This window comes from Diorhabda sublineata, chromosome X (assembly GCF_026230105.1).
Source record: "Diorhabda sublineata isolate icDioSubl1.1 chromosome X, icDioSubl1.1, whole genome shotgun sequence".
Classification (NCBI taxonomy): Eukaryota; Metazoa; Arthropoda; class Insecta; order Coleoptera; family Chrysomelidae; genus Diorhabda; species Diorhabda sublineata.
The window spans coordinates 2,026,997-2,046,890 of record NC_079485.1 but is presented as its reverse complement, the minus strand read 5'-3'; the positions used below and the strand labels follow the sequence as shown (position 1 = coordinate 2,046,890).

At 29.3% G+C, this 19,894-nt stretch overlaps 6 protein-coding genes across 9 annotated transcripts; 4 read left to right on the top strand and 2 right to left on the bottom strand.

Annotated features, from left to right (window-relative positions):
- Positions 1-373: 373 nt before the first annotated feature.
- Positions 374-3,609, top strand: LOC130451615 (uncharacterized). Its single transcript, XM_056790751.1, has 5 exons — positions 374-549; positions 1,051-1,182; positions 1,274-1,490; positions 1,801-1,932; positions 2,542-3,609. Exons 1-5 carry the CDS (start codon positions 432-434, stop codon positions 2,639-2,641), a joined length of 699 nt encoding a protein of 232 aa, XP_056646729.1. The 5' UTR covers positions 374-431; the 3' UTR covers positions 2,642-3,609.
- Positions 3,610-3,706: 97 nt separating this feature from the next.
- On the top strand, positions 3,707-4,922 carry LOC130451616 (probable protein BRICK1-A). 2 transcript variants are annotated; one of them, XM_056790753.1, is made up of 3 exons: positions 3,707-3,893; positions 3,949-4,031; positions 4,138-4,922. In XM_056790753.1, the coding sequence occupies exons 1-3, from the start codon at positions 3,770-3,772 to the stop codon at positions 4,162-4,164; spliced, it is 234 nt and encodes a 77-aa protein (XP_056646731.1). In that variant the 5' UTR covers positions 3,707-3,769; the 3' UTR covers positions 4,165-4,922. The 2 variants fall into 2 exon arrangements, with proteins under 2 accessions (XP_056646731.1, XP_056646730.1); XM_056790752.1 differs by having other exon boundaries at positions 3,770-3,823; positions 4,138-4,916.
- Positions 4,923-5,769: 847 nt separating this feature from the next.
- Positions 5,770-9,501, top strand: LOC130451612 (dimethyladenosine transferase 2, mitochondrial). Its single transcript, XM_056790746.1, has 7 exons — positions 5,770-6,165; positions 6,227-6,374; positions 6,639-6,778; positions 7,298-7,444; positions 7,555-7,688; positions 7,780-7,908; positions 9,201-9,501. The coding sequence occupies exons 1-7, from the start codon at positions 5,821-5,823 to the stop codon at positions 9,364-9,366; spliced, it is 1,209 nt and encodes a 402-aa protein (XP_056646724.1). The 5' UTR covers positions 5,770-5,820; the 3' UTR covers positions 9,367-9,501.
- LOC130451614 (39S ribosomal protein S18a, mitochondrial) lies at positions 9,482-10,188 on the bottom strand. The gene is made up of 3 exons (XM_056790750.1): positions 10,000-10,188; positions 9,689-9,949; positions 9,482-9,638 (listed from the first exon to the last, which is right to left on the bottom strand). Exons 1-3 carry the CDS (start codon positions 10,094-10,096, stop codon positions 9,529-9,531), a joined length of 468 nt encoding a protein of 155 aa, XP_056646728.1. The 5' UTR covers positions 10,097-10,188; the 3' UTR covers positions 9,482-9,528.
- A 118-nt stretch (positions 10,189-10,306) lies between these two features.
- On the top strand, positions 10,307-18,174 carry LOC130451611 (pre-mRNA-splicing factor ATP-dependent RNA helicase PRP16). 2 transcript variants are annotated; one of them, XR_008910764.1, is made up of 8 exons: positions 10,326-11,334; positions 11,625-12,011; positions 12,083-12,661; positions 12,880-13,286; positions 13,593-13,896; positions 14,000-14,428; positions 14,663-16,969; positions 17,225-18,174. XR_008910764.1 is itself a non-coding variant. In XM_056790745.1 (7 exons), the coding sequence occupies exons 1-7, from the start codon at positions 10,326-10,328 to the stop codon at positions 15,064-15,066; spliced, it is 3,519 nt and encodes a 1,172-aa protein (XP_056646723.1). In that variant the 5' UTR covers positions 10,307-10,325; the 3' UTR covers positions 15,067-18,174. The 2 variants fall into 2 exon arrangements, 1 of the variants encoding a protein (XP_056646723.1); XM_056790745.1 differs by having other exon boundaries at positions 10,307-11,334; positions 14,663-18,174.
- A 133-nt stretch (positions 18,175-18,307) lies between these two features.
- Positions 18,308-19,817, bottom strand: LOC130451613 (aprataxin and PNK-like factor). Of its 2 annotated transcripts, XM_056790749.1 has the most exons (4): positions 19,490-19,814; positions 19,388-19,439; positions 18,844-19,328; positions 18,308-18,773 (listed from the first exon to the last, which is right to left on the bottom strand). In XM_056790749.1, exons 1-4 carry the CDS (start codon positions 19,525-19,527, stop codon positions 18,563-18,565), a joined length of 786 nt encoding a protein of 261 aa, XP_056646727.1. In that variant the 5' UTR covers positions 19,528-19,814; the 3' UTR covers positions 18,308-18,562. The 2 variants fall into 2 exon arrangements, with proteins under 2 accessions (XP_056646727.1, XP_056646725.1); XM_056790747.1 differs by lacking the exon at positions 19,388-19,439 and having other exon boundaries at positions 19,490-19,817.
- Positions 19,818-19,894: the final 77 nt, after the last annotated feature.

Sequence of the window (19,894 nt, the reverse complement as noted above, 5' to 3'; positions counted from 1 at the left end):
TATTTAAAATTAGTAGGAAATGCGTAAGACGTATGTAGTGTTTGTAAATCTGTTAAATAATATCTAATTATTTATTTCTTTGATTAATAACAAACACTAAGAAACTTAACATTTAATACTGAAGATACAAAATATAGGTACTCTTGCTTTGTGGTTTTGATGGTAGTAAAAAGATCTCCATATGCGAGATTATCTACTACTTATATTCTCAAAAAAAAATTTTGGAAATAAGAAAACTAAATCATAAGTAAAAGTTTTCAACTGCACCTGATAATTACTCTTCAAACACGTTAAGTAAATCACGAGTGGAAAAGCATAAATTCAAAAATTAAAAGTGATCGAGGTGTTAAACAAAAACAAACAAAGAGATCTTAAATGTTTATATAAAAAGAAATTCATTTCATCAAAAGGCTTAGTTCAACGAAAGTACAATGCGTGGAGTGTTTTTAATATTGGTCTTACTTGCCGGATTTGCAGTATGTTATGGTCAAACTGGTAATAAAATAACTCATAATAAACATCATAAACATTGCGATAAATGGATCCTGCGTAAGTTCTTAATATTCTTAATATTTAAATCAAGCAAATAAACATGAACACATGTTTATTAAAATATAATAAAAATTATTGTTTTTTGTAAGGCTAAGAATTATAATTCTCCTAGTAGATATGATTCTTAAAATATTTCATATGTATTACATAATTCCTACAGAATTGAAATTAGGGAAGGTAATAATCGAACGAATTTTTAAGACTTATATTCTTTTAACTTGTATATTTTTGTATCAAATTCGGTGTTCAAAATAAGTTTCAAGAAATATTATAACAGTCTTGTGTGATACATTTGATAATTCAGATAATGATTTTCTATGTTCAGGTTGTGTATACTATAAGTTCACAATTGAGTGAAAGTTTCAATACAAAATTCTGAAGAATCATTTTGTACTTTTCACCAGTCAGTGAGTTTAGTGGCTAATCATTATCAAAAGAACAAAGTTTGATTTTTAACATAAATCTTAGTTAAAATAAAATAAGGTTTCTATTTTTTAGTGCAAAAATTTTATTTTCTGACCTTCTTGGCTCTGAAATTTAAAGCTATCCTAGCAGTTGGATCAATTTGGGCAATAGCCTTTATATTTGGAAAAATATTAACAGCATTTAAAATTGCCGAATATATGAAAAGTGAGTATTATGCTACCCAAAACGAGACAGAAACTTTCCAATTTATGTCCACTTCTTTGTAGTATATTTTACCTAAGTCATTCCTTTTCAGAAAAAGATAAACCAGAAATAATATATTCTAAACCGCATTACCATTATAAGAGTTTACATCCACCTTCAGACTATGCTTTTGATTTCCCCTCAAAAGGTGTTGAATTGGGATCTAATGGTCATATAAATTCATCTCCTGGATATGGAAGGAGTTATACAATGACAAACAGTAATGATTCATTTATCAGTTTAAATATGCTTTTTGAAAATATCAGAAGGTAAGAATAGTACAAAAAACTACAACAACTTCAACTTTCTAATATGGGACACGCATAATATTTAATACCAAATATAAGTTGTACGAATCTGCAACTTCATAAATGAACTATCCCAAATAATATTTTGATGTAAATTTATGAATTGACATTGACATGAAAGTACAGCACGATTCCAATTTTGTAAATAAAATGTTTCAAAATGAATATTAATCACACTTATTAGTCACTGCTTAATGTATGTCAATATAGTGGCGATTCTGAACAATAAGTACATGTTGAAAAAATTATTACTAAGTTGATATTGTTGCAGATCAAATTTAACAGAGATGGTATTCGAAGAAATGAACTTGAACACACAACCCTGTAAAATGAAGTTTGTGTGTGAAGCAGATTTTAACGCAAAGCAAAGTATTATATTGGAAAAAATATTTAATTTGTTCATGTAAGTTATTTGTTATGAATGTGCAGCAATGCTAATAGAATTAATTAATAAGTTAACTATCTCATATTTATTCGAATACATTTAGTTTTCCATTTTTCACGTAATTTCCTTGGAGTCCACAACAAGAATGTTTATTATTTTTAAAATTAACACTTAATATATTTTATTTTTTGAACAATTTAAAAAATAGTAAGGTAGAAATTATGATACTGCTCCTTTTTACAGTTTTTTTGACATTAACATATAGATATTCTTGACATTCTCTATATTCTTAATTCGGAAGTTACAGTTCATATTTTCCCTATCTAAGATCTTTTATCTAATTATTCTGATCTGAGAGTATTATATGATTTATGTCTTGAAGATTTTCAAAAAGATATTAATCTCAGTGTAGAACATATTCGATAAAATTGAAGCTTTTTATTTAATGTTTCGAAAATATGTTATAGACTGCACTCTATCTTTCCAGTCTTTCTATTATAGATCTTATAACCATTATATTTATGTCATCAATATTTCTTAATAATCAATAACATATATAATCAAAATTATTTAGCTGTCTACCATATAAACTAATTAATAATGTCATATTGTTTGTTTATTGTTTAGAGACGACTCCTATAAAAAATACAGAACGAATATAGCCATTAAGAGGATAGAAGAGTGTACGAGATTATATCCAAAATGTGAAAAAGTTATACCTACATAAGGAAATCAACTGAAAAATTTATTTATTTATTATATTTATTAATTTATTTATTTATGTTTATTCAATATATTTTAACGAAGTTAAGGTTTTGAGTATTATTTATCATCACTACTACTAAAAATTATTTCATATGGAAATGGTGCTTTGTTATGATGACAGTATAATCAATTCGATACACATAAATAATTTGGTGATTATATAACTAACGCCATGTACATTCGGTCCGGTCTAACGTCTGGTCCAGGTTTTGCCTAGATCCGGGAGAAATTTTAAGTGTCGGATTGTGCTAGGTTTTAATTTTATATAAATAGTCCATCAATCTTTTTGCAAATATGGTTTACTTCGCTACCGAAGAGAGGAAAAGCTTCAGACGTATTTGGTTCCATCCTATTTTAGAAACATGTCAACTATATAGTGCATTCATTCAAACACAAAATACCAACATGAGAAACTATTTTGTAAACCATTCTCCAACTATTTCTGGTTCTGTTGTTGTCCTTATAAATATCCCCAAATTCAGGTCTTTTTGTACAAGACTCACTAATAAATGTACATCTAGATTCGTAGATGTCTTGAATAAGCACAAGGATACACGAACTCTGCTTTTCAAATGACACCAAATAACACAATTTGTTTTGCTTTTGAATCACACTTTTTGAAGATTGAAGAGAGACTGAAGTATTGGATACGCGCCGGGTGTGTTCACTTTAATTTAGTACAATGACTCACTACCTGTCTTTCGAGAAAACGTCAGTCTGGGCGTATAGAGAATGCCCGGGTGGACACCCGTACATCTTTGCTCCCCGACAACGTAGCATGTCATTACTCATGCCTCTAAATGTACTTCCACTTTTGCCGGATCTGGACAATACCCGGACCGGTCGTTCGTCCGAACCATGTCGATTATTTCACCACTACAAATTGTCCACCATATCTCGAACGCTTTTAATGGATTTCTCCACTACTCTCCAAAATTCAATGCTCATTTAATCCTGCGTAGAAGTGACATTTATGAAATCTACAAAATGAAAAATATTTTAGATACTTCAATTACAAGACCAAAATCAATTATAAAAAAGAAGAAGTAAACTTCAAACTTCAGAGTTCTAGCGTTATGTACAAATAAAAATGGCATCCTCCAATAGAGGAGAAGCTGTTCAAAAACAAATTCAACAGGACTGGGTAAATAGAGAATATATAGAAATAATTACTATAAGTATAAAGAAAATCACAGATTTTTTAAATTCGTTTGGTAAGTTTGTATTACATTTACAAATGATATTTATCAACAATTATAAATTTCACAGATTTGTCCTGTCGATCAAAACTAGCTGGCTTAAACGAAAAACTCACCATCCTCGAAAGAAAAATTGACTATTTGGAGGCTTGTGTAAGTATTTTAGTTATATAACATGGAAATTGCATAATGCCTTTATAAATGATAGAAAAGTGTTAGTTAAGAGAATTTATCTCTGATATTAAATTTGTTTTTTTAGGTAACAAAAGGTGAAACACTTACATGAGACCAGCTGGTTTAATTTAAGTACATTACTATGTCCATTAGCTCTGCCTTTTCAAGGTGTTTATCACCAATAATTTTACAGCAAAATAGAAGTCTTTTTTACTGGATTAATTTACAATTTAATGCTTTGGATATTGATCGTATTAAAAAACTTGGACCTGATAGAACATGTGCAGAATGGATTTTAAGGAATGGTGGTAGTGTAAAATTTATGAATTTCACAGAATATTCTAGTGACTATAATGAGCTACCTCCCGAAGAAACAATTGTTAAGTTGAAAGAAGTAGATGCTTCCAATACAAATATTATGCATTGTGGTTTTGAACATTTCAAGGATTGTAAATATATTGATACTTTAATTTTTCACAAATGTTTTTATGTTAATGATGAAGCCTTAATATCATTACATTATTTGAAAAGTTCATTAAAAAAACTAAAAGTCAGTAGTTGCCCAAGTGTAACTGATAAAGGAGTTTCAAGTTTAGCTGGTTTAAAACACTTATCAAGTTTGAATTTATGTGAATTGCAGTCTGTTCAAAAATTGGATGAAACTATTGAAAAATTAAAAAGTAGTTTACCCAATTGTAAAGTAGATTGTACTTAGTAATGAATTCAATTTTTGACTCCTTATTTATTTTAAAGAGAGAACAGATTTTCTCCTTATTTTAACTATAACAGAAATATTCTATTGTAAATTGGATAAAATTGTAGTAATGTACTGTAATTTTTATTATATAAATATATTTATCAAAGTATAAATGTGATTTTTTTATATTTGATAATTTTGAAAAATTATTTCAAAACTTAAATGAAAGCATTGTAATTGAATTTTGAATGGAAAGTCTACTACAACACTTTTGTTCATGCTATATGCTGGAGTGGGGCTATTTTACACAATCAAAGACATCAAATGCCAAGAAGTAAAATATAAGCAAAGTTAAATGGTGGCTCTTTGAATGAAGGTACATAAATAAATTTTTGAAAATATTTCCATCAATAAATTGAGGTTTAGATGTCTAGTCCCAATTGTAGTAATACCTATTCACCAATTCCTGTATTTTACCTAATTATCATTATTTTATACAAGGTGATTAAGTAGGTATGTTAATTTCTAGAATCAATTGTATATGAAAAATAAGGGTATGTCTTTACATGCAATTTTACTTAAAACTGAAAAATAATTTAGATACAACCATTTAAAGGGAACCTTTTTTTAAAAAAATGTGCCAAATTGTTTTGATCGCTAAGTTTTCAATCTAATTTATGTAAAGATTTTCTATTAACCTTTTTTTAATGAGAACCTCGCCTAAAAGTTTTGAGATCCCATTCTCAAAATTATGAATAAACAGATTAAAATATAATAAAATCTTCTTTTTGGCCATTGTGGTCTTGTAACACTTACAAGGGAAACTAACAGACCCAGATGAGTCCTATTCAAATGACCTGAAAATATTATAAATAAGTAGACATTTTGCATCTGTTTAAGCAGTGATTTTTTCACCACTACATTCAATGTATTGATTTATATTATAAGATTGACAAAATTGGAAAAGTTTTTTTATGTAAATAATTCTAGGTGGTTGATGACCAATAAATAACTGTCCCCCGAGAAAATAATTACATAAACAATATTGTGAGGTTAGAATTATTTTGGAATATGTTGAAAAACTTCCAGAATTTTTTAAAGAGCAGTATTATTAGGCGGTACTCGAAGGCTATAGACAATTTCTTGAACCAACATCCTCATTTAAAACAAATAAAAAAATATATTCCGTCTCAGTACCTAAATATTTCTTCCAAAATATCAAATGAGTACCTGTATTTAATTTGCACAAAAACTGCGAAACTTATTGCCGATCACGTTATTCCTTCAATTAGTGAAGACCAAATTATTGCAGAAACCAATGCCGGTTTAGGCCTGATTACAACAGAATTGTTAGAAAGAAGCGTCAAACGAGTAAGAATGTATGAATCTTGCCCGGATTTTAGAGTTGACTTAAAAGTATGTTATAAAATCAGTTTAATGAGTAATTTGCCTTTAAATATAGTATAAATTATCGTAGAAATTTGATGCTGCATTCCCTGGCAGGGTGGAATTATTTATCAAAAATATATTTCATTTAGGACGATTTGCTTATTTAGATAAACAAGATGGTGTTAACAGAGTGGAATCACTATTAAAAAATGTGCCTAAAAAGGCTTGGATAGATGGTATGTTAAATTTATGATTTTTAGATTGTCACAATTGTGAATTTGTTCATGAATGAATAATAAAACAATCAAAATATGAATAATTGTAATCATTATTTCTACAATTTGATAGTACTAACAATGAGGTTTATATTTTCCTAAAACACTAACTAAAAATAAAATATGTGAACAATTATGTATATCAGTAGAAATTTGGTAGAACACTCAAATAGTTGAAATGTATTGCTCATTCAGTATAAAATATCATATTCATATTATTTTTAGATCCAGCCATGACAATAGTAGGAACTCTTCCAAATACAAACTTTATAAGATATCTAATCAAGTCTTTGGCTCTTCAAACAGGTCTTGCATTACATGGCAGAATACAAATATTTGGAATCATTAAACCACATGATTACTATGTAAGTTTTTATGTTGATACAACAGCTTTTTAAAATTACCAATTCACTTCATTTGAAATATTTATACATTTTTTACCTGTAACAAACATGTATCAAATATGTCCCTTTTTAACACCTGAGCAAAATAATTATCAAATAAAATTTATAGGTATTTTGGTGAAAAAAATTGAACACTGATAATATGCAGTGATTCCAACAACTTGAACAGTAACCTTCCTCTTCCATTATCTTCATAGGGCAGCTGTAAACACAGCTAGGCTATCCCTGATTTTCTGTGATTCCTTATTCTCGTCTACTTTGGTAGATAATGGAAAGATTTTCTAATAAAATTGTGTGTGAAATTTCCCCAAAACTAGTATATAGATGATGCAGTATTAGAAGTGGAACTATATTTCACAATTCAATTGCATAACATAGTTTTATATTTGTTTGTCCTTAGCACAATGCAATTTAAAAACAGACTATCAACCAAATATTTGACTGTATACTTAGTGTTTTGTACTATAGTTTGAATTGTAGGTTTTTACAGCAACACCTAAAGAAAATTTGAGAAAATATCAATATATAAGTATCTTATTCCAACTTTTATTTGATTTGGAAAAACTGGAAACATTTCCACGAAATATTTTTTTACCATGGGAGAGATCTAGAGGAAAAAGGAAAGAAGTAAATATATTTCACATTTTCAATAAACCTGTAATAAAATGTTTGTTCCATCCTTTTAAAATAGTTGTTTTACTTTAAAATAATTGATGACCATATTTGATTTTTTCTAGATAAAAGAGCTTATATTTGTTAAAATTAATTTTAAAAAACAGCTTCCTGTTACAATGGACCAAATTTTACCCTTGTACTATTTCATAAAGCAGTTATATGGTACAGGAAATAATCTAGTTTTACCAACAGTAGAGTAAGACAATATATTTATTAAACTGTTATCAATTTTATATAAAAATATTTTGAAACAATTGACTTATTACTTCAAATCGGACTTTTTTTAGAAAATGGGTTCCAAGCAGTGGATTAAATGTATTAGTACCCAGCCAAAAACATGAAGATTATAATAAAGAGATCAATATATTTACAAAATTTCGGGATTTAACTCCTTCTCAGATTTCAGCGATATTTAAGTGAGTTATAATTATTTCTATATAGAAAGCAGTTCAAATTTAATTTATTATCAGTAATCAATTCATTGTAAGGTACATAGTAAGATTAATTAAGTTAGTTTAAATAACACTTTATTATAGTATAAATTAATATATTGAATACATGTGTAGAAACATTTTAGTCTTTCCTTAGGTATATATTTTTTGTTATCTGATTCTATTTTTCTATCCTATTGTTGCTCATGTTTCATGTCAAAAATATTTTATTCTTATTTTTAATACTTATGTTATAATTTTCCTTCTATTTATCTAAATTTATTTTGTGTGATTTTATTTTATTCAATTATCATTTTTATTTTTTTATTAATGCGGATTTTCAGTCAATATCTATTGCTGCTAAAGATTCCTTATAGTTTTTGTAAATTCCACTGGGACCCTTTCAAATGCTATGTATGTATAGATTTTGGGGTATCATATAAACTGCGACCCAAAATATCTGTGCATCTCACTATTGCCACTGCATTGGAGAACCCTGTGTTCCTTAGTGTTTCACACTCGAGAGAATGTGGATAGAGGTTTTGTCCTCTATACAACAAAATCTGCATGCCTCATTATCTGCTAAATGTGTTTGTTAGGGCGACAGTGCCCCAATAGGACTTCTATTAGTATTAGTAGATTGTTCTTACTTAGGTTGTTCAGCAGATCTTCTCTGGTTATAGTTTCCCAGAAGAACCTCTGCTTCCTATTCCTATACTGTTTAATGGCATTTCTGTTCATTTCTTGTATGATGTTTTGATCCCACTTGCTTTTACAGTTTATAATTGAGGTGAAGTTTTTCTCAAAGCAAACTTTTTTGTTGTGACGTCTTAGGGCATGTCCCATGGTTGATCATTATTTAAGAATGGGTTTTCTTTGTTTCAAATGCTACCTCACTTATAACTTTTGGTTGATGTAAGATGTCCTGGGCATATTTTATACTTCATAATTCATGAAGTTAATAAATAATAAGCTTAAACTTAAATATTAATAGGATGGTCTTGCAGACAAGTGTTGAAAATTTAATTATTAAATACATTTTCAACTTTATAATTATTGTAAACAAAACTATAATTTCCAAAAATTTTTCATCAACATTCCTATTCTGTGAGCTTTTCCAATATATATGATCTGAAATGTATTATTATTTTATTATTTCACTCACATATTAATTAACTTAATGGTTCAAGATCTGCTTATGAAATCATATTGAGGAATTGCTTTTTGAGCAGTGAGACAAATTGAAAGTTCTGTAATCAAATAATTTAATTTTTTAGGGAAGTAATCAACAATAATTCATACTTAGGTAGCCCTTTTACTGGGATGATTGAAAATGAATTAGTTAAAAGTGAATCTGTAGAAACAAGCTTGGCAGATGCTACATTGGAAAAAAGTATATCTAGAGACGTTGAAAAACTTAATTTACAAGATGAATTTGACTGAATGCTTAGACACAAATGGAGAGAGAGATAAAATATGAATGTAATTACTGAACCTCAAATAATGTGAACCTGAGAACAGATAATTGCATATCTAAAGATTTTTTTATAATAAATAATTTTATATGAACAGCACTGGTTTTTATTCAACTAAAGTACAATAAGTTTACTTGATTTTAATAGTACTTTCATCAAAATATTTATTACAACTTTTCCATTTGTATCTCTTCTTAGGATCCTTGTTGCAATTGGAAGGAGTCAAATTTGGCATTAAACCTAAAAACATTGTGAAAACATGAAAAGGTTCCAATATATATTGTACCTACCGGATTTTTGAGCCATAGCTACAAGAGTGGCAATACGTTTTTGTGATCGTGAGCATAGTCCTGTTATCCGTTTGGGCAACATACAACCATCTGATCGAACAAATTGACTTAAAATTAATACATCAGTGTGCTTGATGTCCAAGCCTGAAGCACAAACGGCACATGCATTTGGATGTTGATTTTTCAGTAGATACTGTTCTCTGCCTGATGGTATATAGCGAGCAGATATAACTACTTCTTTCCCATTTTGAACTTCCTGAACTACAAATATTTAACTTAAAAATAATTGAAGATGTATTTTTAAGACTTACTCTCTTTTAATCTTCGACTGGGAAATATACTAAATTTCTTTAATTGGAAATTTATATCGTAGGAAACATTTTTTATACTTCTTAATAAAAAATTCATAATTTTTATTTCGATTAATTAAGGTTACCAGATTCTTCCAGTTTCTTCATTTAGTTTAAAAATGACTATTCCTACGAAAAGGCTGGTGATTAATGACAGGTACAGAAGTATAAAGTAACGTCAATTGTAGTATTTTGACATTTACATAACCTATCTATCTTTTTTTGGAATTAAAATTATAGTTTAAATTTACAATGGTTCAAATAATAAGTTTATAAATAATAACGAAATGGATCCTGAAAAAAATTTACATCGATTGGAAGGTAGTTCTTTGGTAAGAGGTGGTTTAATTACAAAGAAAAAACTTCACGTTTTCAAAGTCCCTCAAGTATCATTATTTGGTTTAGATAAATTGGCCGCTCAAAAGAAAAGAGAAAGAGAAGCAGCAAATAAAATATCATTCGATATCAATGGAAGTGACAATAATGAAGAAGAATATATTGTTAAAGAAAAATTTGACAAACACGGAACTAGACGCAAATTTAGAGAACCTCAAGCAGAAACCCCAACTTATACTGGAGGTATCAGCAAAGAAGCCCGAAAACGGTTGAAAGAACGAATTTCTATTAATCAATCTAAAGGGGTATATGCGACTACCAAAAACAAAAAAGATTTGAATGAGGAAAATATACATAAAGACAGTTCAGAGAAACATGATTGGAGTGAATATTCTAATGTGAGCAAAACACCTAGATTTAAAGATGAACCGAAAACACCCAATGGTTACATCAAGGATAGCACATCAATAACTTCGTGGGATGAAGATGATGCTCCTGCTGCCAGGATATCATCTTGGGATTTTCCCACACCTTCAATTCATAAGTCTAAAAATGGAGATTGGTCAGAAAGAAGTAGTAAATATAACAGAGAAGAGAAATACTATAGGTATGATAATGATACTCCCAGACCAACACCAGCACACAAATATAATGCTTGGGCCAAAGACAGGAAAAAAACTGGAGCCACTCCCAAGGAAGGTGAAAGAGAAAAGGTCAAATGGGATAATACAGTAGATAGAAAAAACTGGGAGGAAGAACAAAGAAGATTAGACAGAGAATGGTATAACATGGATGAAGGATATGATAATGAAAATAATCCATTTTCAAGTGTGAGTGATGAATATACCAGGAAAAAAGAAGAACAGTTAGAACAGAGGAAAAAGAAAAGGCTTTCTGCACAGCAGAGGCAAATAAATAAAGATAATGAATTATGGGAGAGAAATAGAATGCTTACATCAGGTTTGTATGATTTTATTATTTTTATACTTAATATATAATCTAAGAGATTATTATTAGTGTTTTTGCATATTAAACAAGATGATAAGCAGTGCAACTTGATTGGAAATCAAATAGCTGTATCACTTCAAGACTGTCATTGCTGCTGTTACCAATAGGCAATTATTTCATCAATTCAATTATTAGAACTATTTTGTTGATATATAAAAGATAACTTGCATTTTTTTAGGTATATTGTAATGAAAATGTTCATATTTTGCTTTTGCTTTCATTTCTCAACTGTGGATTTTCAGGTGTTGTGCAGTCAGTAGACCTTAATGAAGACTTTGACGAAGAATCAATAGACAGAGTTCATCTGCTAGTTCATAACATAGTGCCTCCTTTTCTTGATGGTAGGATAGTATTTACAAAACAACCTGAACCTGTTATCCCTGTTCGAGACCCTACATCAGATATGGCATTGGTTGCTAGAAAAGGTTCACATCTTGTCAGGGTTTACAGAGAACAGAAGGAAAGAAGAAAAGCACAAAAGAAGCATTGGGAATTAGGAGGGACTAAGTTTGGTAACATAATGGGTATAAAGAAAACCGAGGATGAAGAAGATAAAAAATATAATAAAGAAGATGACAGTACAGATTACAAGACTGATCACAAATTTGCTGAACATATGAAAGATACAGGTAAAACAATATATAAATTAGACTAGGCTTGTAATTTGAGTTTTATACCTTTTTTTTTCAAATTTTTATAGGTACGGCTAGTAGTGATTTTTCTAGAAAAAAAACTATATCTGAGCAGAGAAGATATTTACCTGCTTTTGCTGTTAGACAAGAATTATTAAACATAATTAGAGAGAATTCTGTAGTAATTATAGTGGGAGAAACAGGAAGTGGAAAAACTACACAACTAACTCAGTACTTACATGAAGAAGGATATAGTAAATATGGTATGATAGGATGTACACAGCCTCGAAGAGTTGCAGCTATGTCAGTGGCTAAAAGAGTAAGTGATGAAATGGGAACTCAGTTAGGAGAAGAAGTGGGTTATGCTATTCGATTTGAAGACTGCACTTCTGAGAAAACTGTCATAAAATATATGACTGATGGTATACTTCTCAGAGAAAGTTTACGTGAATCAGATTTGGATCATTATAGTGCTATCATTATGGATGAAGCTCATGAACGATCCTTAAGTACTGATGTACTTTTTGGTTTGTTAAGAGAAATTGTTGCCAGACGTCATGATCTTAAATTGATTGTTACTTCTGCTACTATGGATAGCAGCAAATTTTCATTGTTTTTTGGAAATGTACCTACTTTTACAATACCAGGTGTGTATTCATATCTTGATATATAACTAAACTAAATTGAACAATTATATTAGCAAAATATATTTTTCCAAAATTTTGTGTGAATCAGTAGTTCCACATAATAACATTTGGTGCAGTTTGAGAATAGTATCAAATATTTTTATCAACTGTTAAAGTAAGTGGGTTTTGTCTTTTTTAGAAATACAAACATTTCATTAATCCTTTATTCAAATTTGCAGGTCGAACATTTCCTGTAGAAACATTGTTCAGCAAAAATCCTGTAGAAGATTATGTAGATGCAGCAGTAAAACAAGCTTTGCAAATTCATCTTCAGCCACCATCAGGTGACATTCTCATCTTTATGCCAGGTCAAGAAGATATTGAAGTAACTTGCGAAGTTTTAGCGGAAAGACTAAAAGAAATAGATAACGCTCCAGAATTGTCCATTCTACCAATTTATTCTCAGTTACCGTCAGATCTTCAAGCTAAAATATTTCAGAAATCTCCTGAAGGTATAAGAAAATGTGTAGTTGCTACAAATATAGCTGAAACATCTTTAACTGTTGATGGAATTATTTTTGTTATTGATTCTGGTTATTGTAAATTGAAAGTTTATAATCCTCGAATTGGTATGGATGCTTTGCAGGTGAGTGCTGAATGGCTGATAGTTATATTTACTTATCATGAGAATAATCTTTATAAACCAGAGAGATATTTATATATACTAGGTGTAAAAACAATATTTATAGGAAATCTATAATTGGTTCATTATTTAGCCCAGCAAGATTTTGCAAAATTAATTGATTGGCCAGTGAATACTTAGTTTGACATTATTAAATAATTATGCTTTCACAGAAATTGAGTAACCGAGAAATATTAATTAAGCAAAAGCTTCATATCATACCCACCCCATCTAAAAAAAATGAATTTATGTATAAATATATATTTTTAGATTTATCCTATTAGTCAAGCAAATGCTAATCAACGTTCAGGAAGGGCAGGTCGTACTGGCCCTGGTCAAGCTTTCAGGCTATACACTGAAAGGCAGTACAAAGATGAACTACTGATAACTACAGTACCTGAAATTCAAAGAACAAATCTCGCAAATACAGTGTTGTTATTAAAATCACTTGGTGTACAAGATTTGTTACAGTTCCACTTTATGGATCCTCCCCCTCAAGACAATATTTTGAATTCATTATATCAGTTGTGGATATTAGGAGCTTTAGATCATACTGGCGTTTTGACAAAATTAGGTATTTTATTTATTATTTTATTTTAAACAACAAATTTATAAGAATTTGAAAATTTTATAAATTATCATTTAAAAAAATGGATTCATTGAGATAAAATTCTTAGGTAGACAAATGGCAGAATTCCCTTTAGATCCTCCACAATGTCAAATGCTGATAGTCTCATCTCAAATGGGCTGTACAGCAGAAATTCTTATAGTAGTTTCCATGTTATCGGTTCCGTCGATTTTCTATCGTCCAAAAGGGAGAGAAGAAGAAGCAGATGCTGTGCGAGAAAAATTTCAGGTACCTGAAAGTGATCATCTAACATTTCTCAATGTATATAACCAATGGAAGCAAAACAACTATTCTTCTCATTGGTGTAATGAACATTTTATTCATGTTAAAGCTATGCGAAAAGTAAGAGAAGTGAGACAACAGTTGAAAGATATTGTCATCCAACAGAAATTGGAAATTCAATCATGCGGAAGTGATTGGGACATTGTCAGAAAATGTATTTGCTCTGCTTATTTCCATCAAGCTGCTAGATTGAAAGGTAAGATAATTGATAAAAATAACCAAAATATTGATTAGCCACGTAGTTTTATTTTGATTAGAGCAGATTCACAGTGAACTATAATTTTTGACTTATTATTTTGCCCCCATGATTGAATAGATATTTGGTTTTGATAGAAAGTGTCAGGATTTAAGCAACCGATTACACTTTATGTTTTAACATTTCACTAATTAAAATTGAATTCATTTACTATTGATTATTGTCTTTTTTTAGGAATTGGTGAATATGTAAACTGTAGAACAGGCATGCCTTGCCATTTACATCCAACATCGGCATTATTTGGACTCGGCAATACTCCCGACTATGTAGTGTATCACGAATTAGTGATGACTGCTAGAGAATATATGCAATGTGTTACAGCTGTAGATGGACATTGGTTAGCTGAATTAGGTCCAATGTTCTTTTCCCTAAAAGAAACTGGTAAATCGGGACGAGCAAAGAAAAAACAAGCAGCTGAACATCTATTGGAAATGGAGAGTCAAATGCAGATGGCACAAGAAGAAATGAAAGCGAGAAAGGAAGCCGCAGAAAAAAAAGTTGCTGCAATGAACAAAGGACAAGAAATTATTTCTGCAGGGACCACACCGAGACGAACACCTTCCAGATTTGGGCTGTAACATATAAATAAGACTATATCTTGTCAACTAGAAAAAAAATTATACAGAGAAGATAATGCAACACACTTCTGATATGAAAAGTCTGATAGTTTGGCACTTTCATTGATAAGACAATTGGAAAATTATGTTCCACTCATTGACGATAATCAACATCGTAAAATAGTTGATTAAACATCAAGAGTGAGAGTCCAATGTCAAAACGCTAGGGAAAATGACTTTTATCCGAGCGCAAAAAATTAGATTTTCTCTTGATATTAGATTGTTTCCAAAAAACCAACTTCATGGAATCGATTTTACCATTTAACAATATATACAAATTAATTGAGGTACTTCTCTGCATTCATCCAAAGACAAAAATTAAAACTTTGTTATAATAAAAGTAATAATTATTGCAAACCACGAAGAACTCTAGTGGTGCAATAACATTAGATATTTCTTTTATTGTTGCTAATTTGATTTCATCTATTTTATGTGACTTTCCATTACCTAATGAATTCTTCAATCTTTGAAAAATTATAAATTTTTTTTATATAATTTTTGTAGCTTATATTTTTTCAGTATGAGTTTTCTAGACTCATAACACTAATTCTATTTTATCATTTCACCAAGAACAACCAACAATAACATATCCCACTCCTAATTAATAGGTGCAAACAAAAATCAAAAACAATAAGATCCAGTCTATAGTTGAATGAGAGGAACAACATCAATATCCAAATCATTCAAAGTGTCAAATATTTCATTTATTAAAAAAAATCGGTCGCTTCATAACAACAGAATTTTTTATAAATTTTTTTGAGAAATTGGAGAGTGTGCAAGGCATCAAGATAATATCTGTTATTTTTCTGCAAAAACTATGAACTTGGTTATTGTTAAACATTGAAAACACAATTAAAAATATATCTGTCTATTATAGCCGTTTCTGGTTATTTTAATTCCAGGAATTTAAGATGTGAATCAGTAAATGTTAACTTTTATATACACAATAATGTTCAGAAAGTCATGTGTTTAACAATAGGCATTTAGAAAGATTAGATAAGTGAAATAAACTTGTTGACAAGATCAAAAAATAAACAGTAGAAAATGGTATAAATACCATTTAGAATTATATCATTATTTTAAGAATTCATTTTTTACAATTGTAACTTTATATTTTTTATTTATTTATTATTATACAGACCAGATGTTTGTGACTAAACATCTGCAAGTCATTTACAAATTGTAACTGGTAAGAATTGATCATAGTGTACATTTAATATGAAAGGTTAGATAAGTTAACACTATTCTTACCATGACCAATCAAGTTAGAATTTGTAGAACCATTGGTTATATCTGAATATCAGACTATTTACACTAAGACAACACACGCACACAAGAAATTCCTTTATGTTTTTGGTTTGATGTGCAAGAATTTTTCCACAAATTTGAAATGATTTTAGGTCGAAATTCGTCCAAGAAATAATATCTAGACAACTAAACTGCAAGAATGTATCTATGCATTCAAACCCGTAAATTGAAAATAAATCATAATAAACTAACTTGCCACTAATAAAGATCTTTTACGAAAAGTGCAGATCTAAGTATTTTTAAATTTCACAGTTCTCTTTTTATCCGTCATTAAGAATAGCAAAAACGGGCAAAAAAACTCAGAAAAAACTGCTGGTTTGAAAAATCTAATTATAGAAAATGAATATCTACCTGAAAAGTACTCCAGCGCTGATGAAAAAGAAAAATAATTTTAGATAGTCATGAAGAGAATGATGAGAAAGAACTTGAAACTGCTTCTAATTGAATTGTTTAGAAATATATAAAGGAAGGCTCTAATCCTGGCAAATCAATAAGTATATTTTTAGGGAAGCATCAGATCGGACCGGCTATGCAAGCGAAAATTTGAAATGTTCAGGTATAACGGCAGTTACTCTTATCATTGAGAATTATTTTATACAAAATATAATAAAATATATAGAAGCAGAAGATCGATTGTTAAAATATTGGGAGTTATCTACTAAAAAGTTAGATGCTTTTTTTGACACTTCTGTATGCTCGGGAATGTAGGTAAAAATCTAAATATAGCAATATTGTGGAGTAATAAAAATGGGGTCTAATATTTTGTATCAATACAATGAGTCAAAATAACTAATATAGTGGCATCTTTTAGTTCGATGATAAAAACCAAAGGAGACATGGTTAAAATTTATATTATTGATGATTAATTATATCCAACATAAGGGAGATGTAGATTCCTACAACACATACCAAATTAACCGAACAAATTTAGTATCAAATCCTGGATAGTGTCCAATGTAAGAAGCAAATATATAATATGGGGATTTTCTTAATTAGCAAGAAACGATAGAAGATATTCTTGTATCCCAATTGTATAATTTGAAATTAGTGGAATCGTATATAGGATGTGGAATGAATGTAACTACTGAGAACTTTTTTCTGTCTCTTACTGAAAAAACTTCTAGCAAAAAAATTACAATAGTGGGGACCACCCGATAAAACAAAAAGAAATTGACAATCTGATCCAAAGTACGGTTATACAATAACTAGGCAGAAGCACCTATGAAGCAAGGTATTTCAGACCTATCGCCTTTCCCAATAAAAACGTTGAGAACAAAAATATGAACACAAGTCGAAAGATAAGACTGTACAACGTAATAAAATACATCGAGGGAGCATATTAGTACAGTACTACATAGTTAAACCAACTAAAAAAAAGTTCTGTTTTTCAGCACGAATTTGTCGAAAAAGAAAAAATAATAGCCATATACCAGAGATAATGAGTATAGTCAAAAGCAAGAAATTCAGCATAGATCTAGAAATTATACTGTCAAATCAAAGTCTTCAAGATGGCTATTGTAAGAATTTTTCAACATTTAGGACTTAGCTGGGGTAAATACATGGATTTCATATAAAAAAATCACAAGTAAAAAGATAACCAAGGGAAGAATTTCAATTGATAAAAGAACTTTCTTCCAAATATAAAAAAAACAACGGCCAGCAAAAGATGAACAATCAGTATCTGTGGTATACGGAATAGAAAACTTGCCAAATCAGACAATGAAAAAAGGTTAAAATTTTTGTTCCAAAAAGTAATTTCTGTCTTCTTTCCATTTTGTATCAAAATTTTCAATTTTTTTCAAATACTGGTTATGGTAAAAACGGGTATTCAGAAATGTCTAAGAATAGTATACAGAAATGTATATAGAAATAGTGCAAATTTAATAAAACAACATTAACATCTAACAAAAACATGTAATGTGTACACCTATGATCAGCTAAATATATAGCAATTATAAATCACAAAATATTCAATATATATAATATTACAATATTTATAAAATGTATTTCAACTTATATAAACTTATCTAAAATATAAAACTTTATGATAATTAGTTTTCTAATAAAGTTTATAATAAAAGTGTATAATTTTAATCATTAAAAAAATCAATATCTTGAAAAACTTTTCTAAATCTGCGCTACATCACAATCACTTTAAATTATGAGGATAATGATAATTGATTTTAGCAAATGTAGGTCTAGGTGCTGGTGGACCAAAATGTTTGAATTGTCTTCTATGCATGGCATATCTTCTATAACAATAAATACCAAAGGGACAATCAGGTCTGTTATTATTGGAATTACTAACATAATCATCGTCCCAAGGATGACTGAACTTTGCTCTGTGGTCTGGATTTTTTCTGAAAATTTGGATTTTTAAACCATTTTCCTTTTATTTACACAAAAAGAATTATAACTGAATCTAATTACCTGTAACATTGTCTACCGTACCAACAGCATTCTCTTCCAATATTTAATGTATTGGATGTACTGAGTACATGGTCTTTGTTATCATCTACCTTGGTTTTGCTATCAACATAAGGGACTATATCAATTGGTTCTTGTTTTATCTTTAAAGGAGTTTCCAGTTCAACATATTTCTTAGTTGCCTCTGAATCTGTATAATTCACAGTTGGTATAGTATTGAGATATGAGTTAACATTATGATATGAAGCACATTCATTTTCAGTCTTTATTCGTTTTTCATTGACTAAAATGTTATCTTTATGTACTCTTTTTCTATCATTTACAATTGTAGATGCTGTTTGTTCAGCACTAATTTTAACAGTGAACCAAATATAATTTTCTAGAAGAGAAAACTGGTTGCCATTGTTCAAATCCATTGTATTCTTATGTGTCAAAACTTCAATTGGGCCATCTTCTGATGATTTAAAATATGTTGGGTTTTCATGTGTCTGGAAAATATTTCATTAATTCGATATATAGTAACTCACTGATTGAATTGTAGCACCACCTCTATGAATGGTAATAAGTGCATGCTTTCTAGAAATTCGATCATCTTTACACTGTAATAAAAAATTATAAAAACTATCGTCAACATGTATAATACTCTTACAATAATGGGACTGTTCCTTCCAATATAGTGAAAACCATCTTCTAAACACAAAAGTTCATTAGAAAAATTATTATCCCCTTCTTTATAAATATTTAGTATAGTCATTCCAATAATCTTTATTCTAAGAAATTGCTATGGGTACATTTACACTTTCTGTTTCAATAATTCGGCTATTGTATCCAGGACCAAAAGTAACCCAAAACTAAAGTTTATGTTTATCAAAGAAACTACATAAATACAATGTTAGTTTTGATAAATAATAGAGATGACATTAATTGACTTAATTAAAAAATCATGGTAACCAAAACAATATTACTAAATATTTGACAATTGACAAGTATTGCTTTGGTATTCTTCTTTTTTTATGAATACTGGAGATATCCAAATTATAATACTACAAATTAT

Excerpts from the sequence above, each read along its gene's own strand:
- LOC130451615 (XM_056790751.1), top strand. The coding sequence starts at position 432 with ATGCGTGGAGTGTTTTTAATATTGGTCTTACTTGCCGGATTTGCAGTA. Across the intron at positions 1,491-1,800 it reads CTTTTTGAAAATATCAGAAG|ATCAAATTTAACAGAGATGG; the intron begins GTAAGAATAGTA and ends ATATTGTTGCAG. Across the intron at positions 1,933-2,541 it reads AAAATATTTAATTTGTTCAT|AGACGACTCCTATAAAAAAT; the intron begins GTAAGTTATTTG and ends TTTATTGTTTAG.
- LOC130451616 (XM_056790752.1), top strand. The coding sequence starts at position 4,195 with ATGTCCATTAGCTCTGCCTTTTCAAGGTGTTTATCACCAATAATTTTA.
- LOC130451612 (XM_056790746.1), top strand. The coding sequence starts at position 5,821 with ATGTTGAAAAACTTCCAGAATTTTTTAAAGAGCAGTATTATTAGGCGG. Across the intron at positions 6,166-6,226 it reads ATTTTAGAGTTGACTTAAAA|AAATTTGATGCTGCATTCCC; the intron begins GTATGTTATAAA and ends AAATTATCGTAG. Across the intron at positions 6,779-7,297 it reads TTAAACCACATGATTACTAT|GTTTTTACAGCAACACCTAA; the intron begins GTAAGTTTTTAT and ends TTTGAATTGTAG.
- LOC130451614 (XM_056790750.1), bottom strand. The coding sequence starts at position 10,096 with ATGAATTTTTTATTAAGAAGTATAAAAAATGTTTCCTACGATATAAAT. Across the intron at positions 9,950-9,999 it reads CAGTCGAAGATTAAAAGAGA|TTCAGGAAGTTCAAAATGGG; the intron begins GTAAGTCTTAAA and ends AAATATTTGTAG. Across the intron at positions 9,639-9,688 it reads AGCTATGGCTCAAAAATCCG|GTTTAATGCCAAATTTGACT; the intron begins GTAGGTACAATA and ends CAATGTTTTTAG.
- LOC130451611 (XM_056790745.1), top strand. The coding sequence starts at position 10,326 with ATGGATCCTGAAAAAAATTTACATCGATTGGAAGGTAGTTCTTTGGTA. Across the intron at positions 12,012-12,082 it reads TGAACATATGAAAGATACAG|GTACGGCTAGTAGTGATTTT; the intron begins GTAAAACAATAT and ends AAATTTTTATAG. Across the intron at positions 13,897-13,999 it reads TGGCGTTTTGACAAAATTAG|GTAGACAAATGGCAGAATTC; the intron begins GTATTTTATTTA and ends TAAAATTCTTAG.
- LOC130451613 (XM_056790747.1), bottom strand. The coding sequence starts at position 19,594 with ATGACTATACTAAATATTTATAAAGAAGGGGATAATAATTTTTCTAAT. Across the intron at positions 19,329-19,489 it reads GAAGGAACAGTCCCATTATT|ACACATGAAAACCCAACATA; the intron begins GTAAGAGTATTA and ends AATATTTTCCAG. Across the intron at positions 18,774-18,843 it reads TACGGTAGACAATGTTACAG|AAAAAATCCAGACCACAGAG; the intron begins GTAATTAGATTC and ends CCAAATTTTCAG.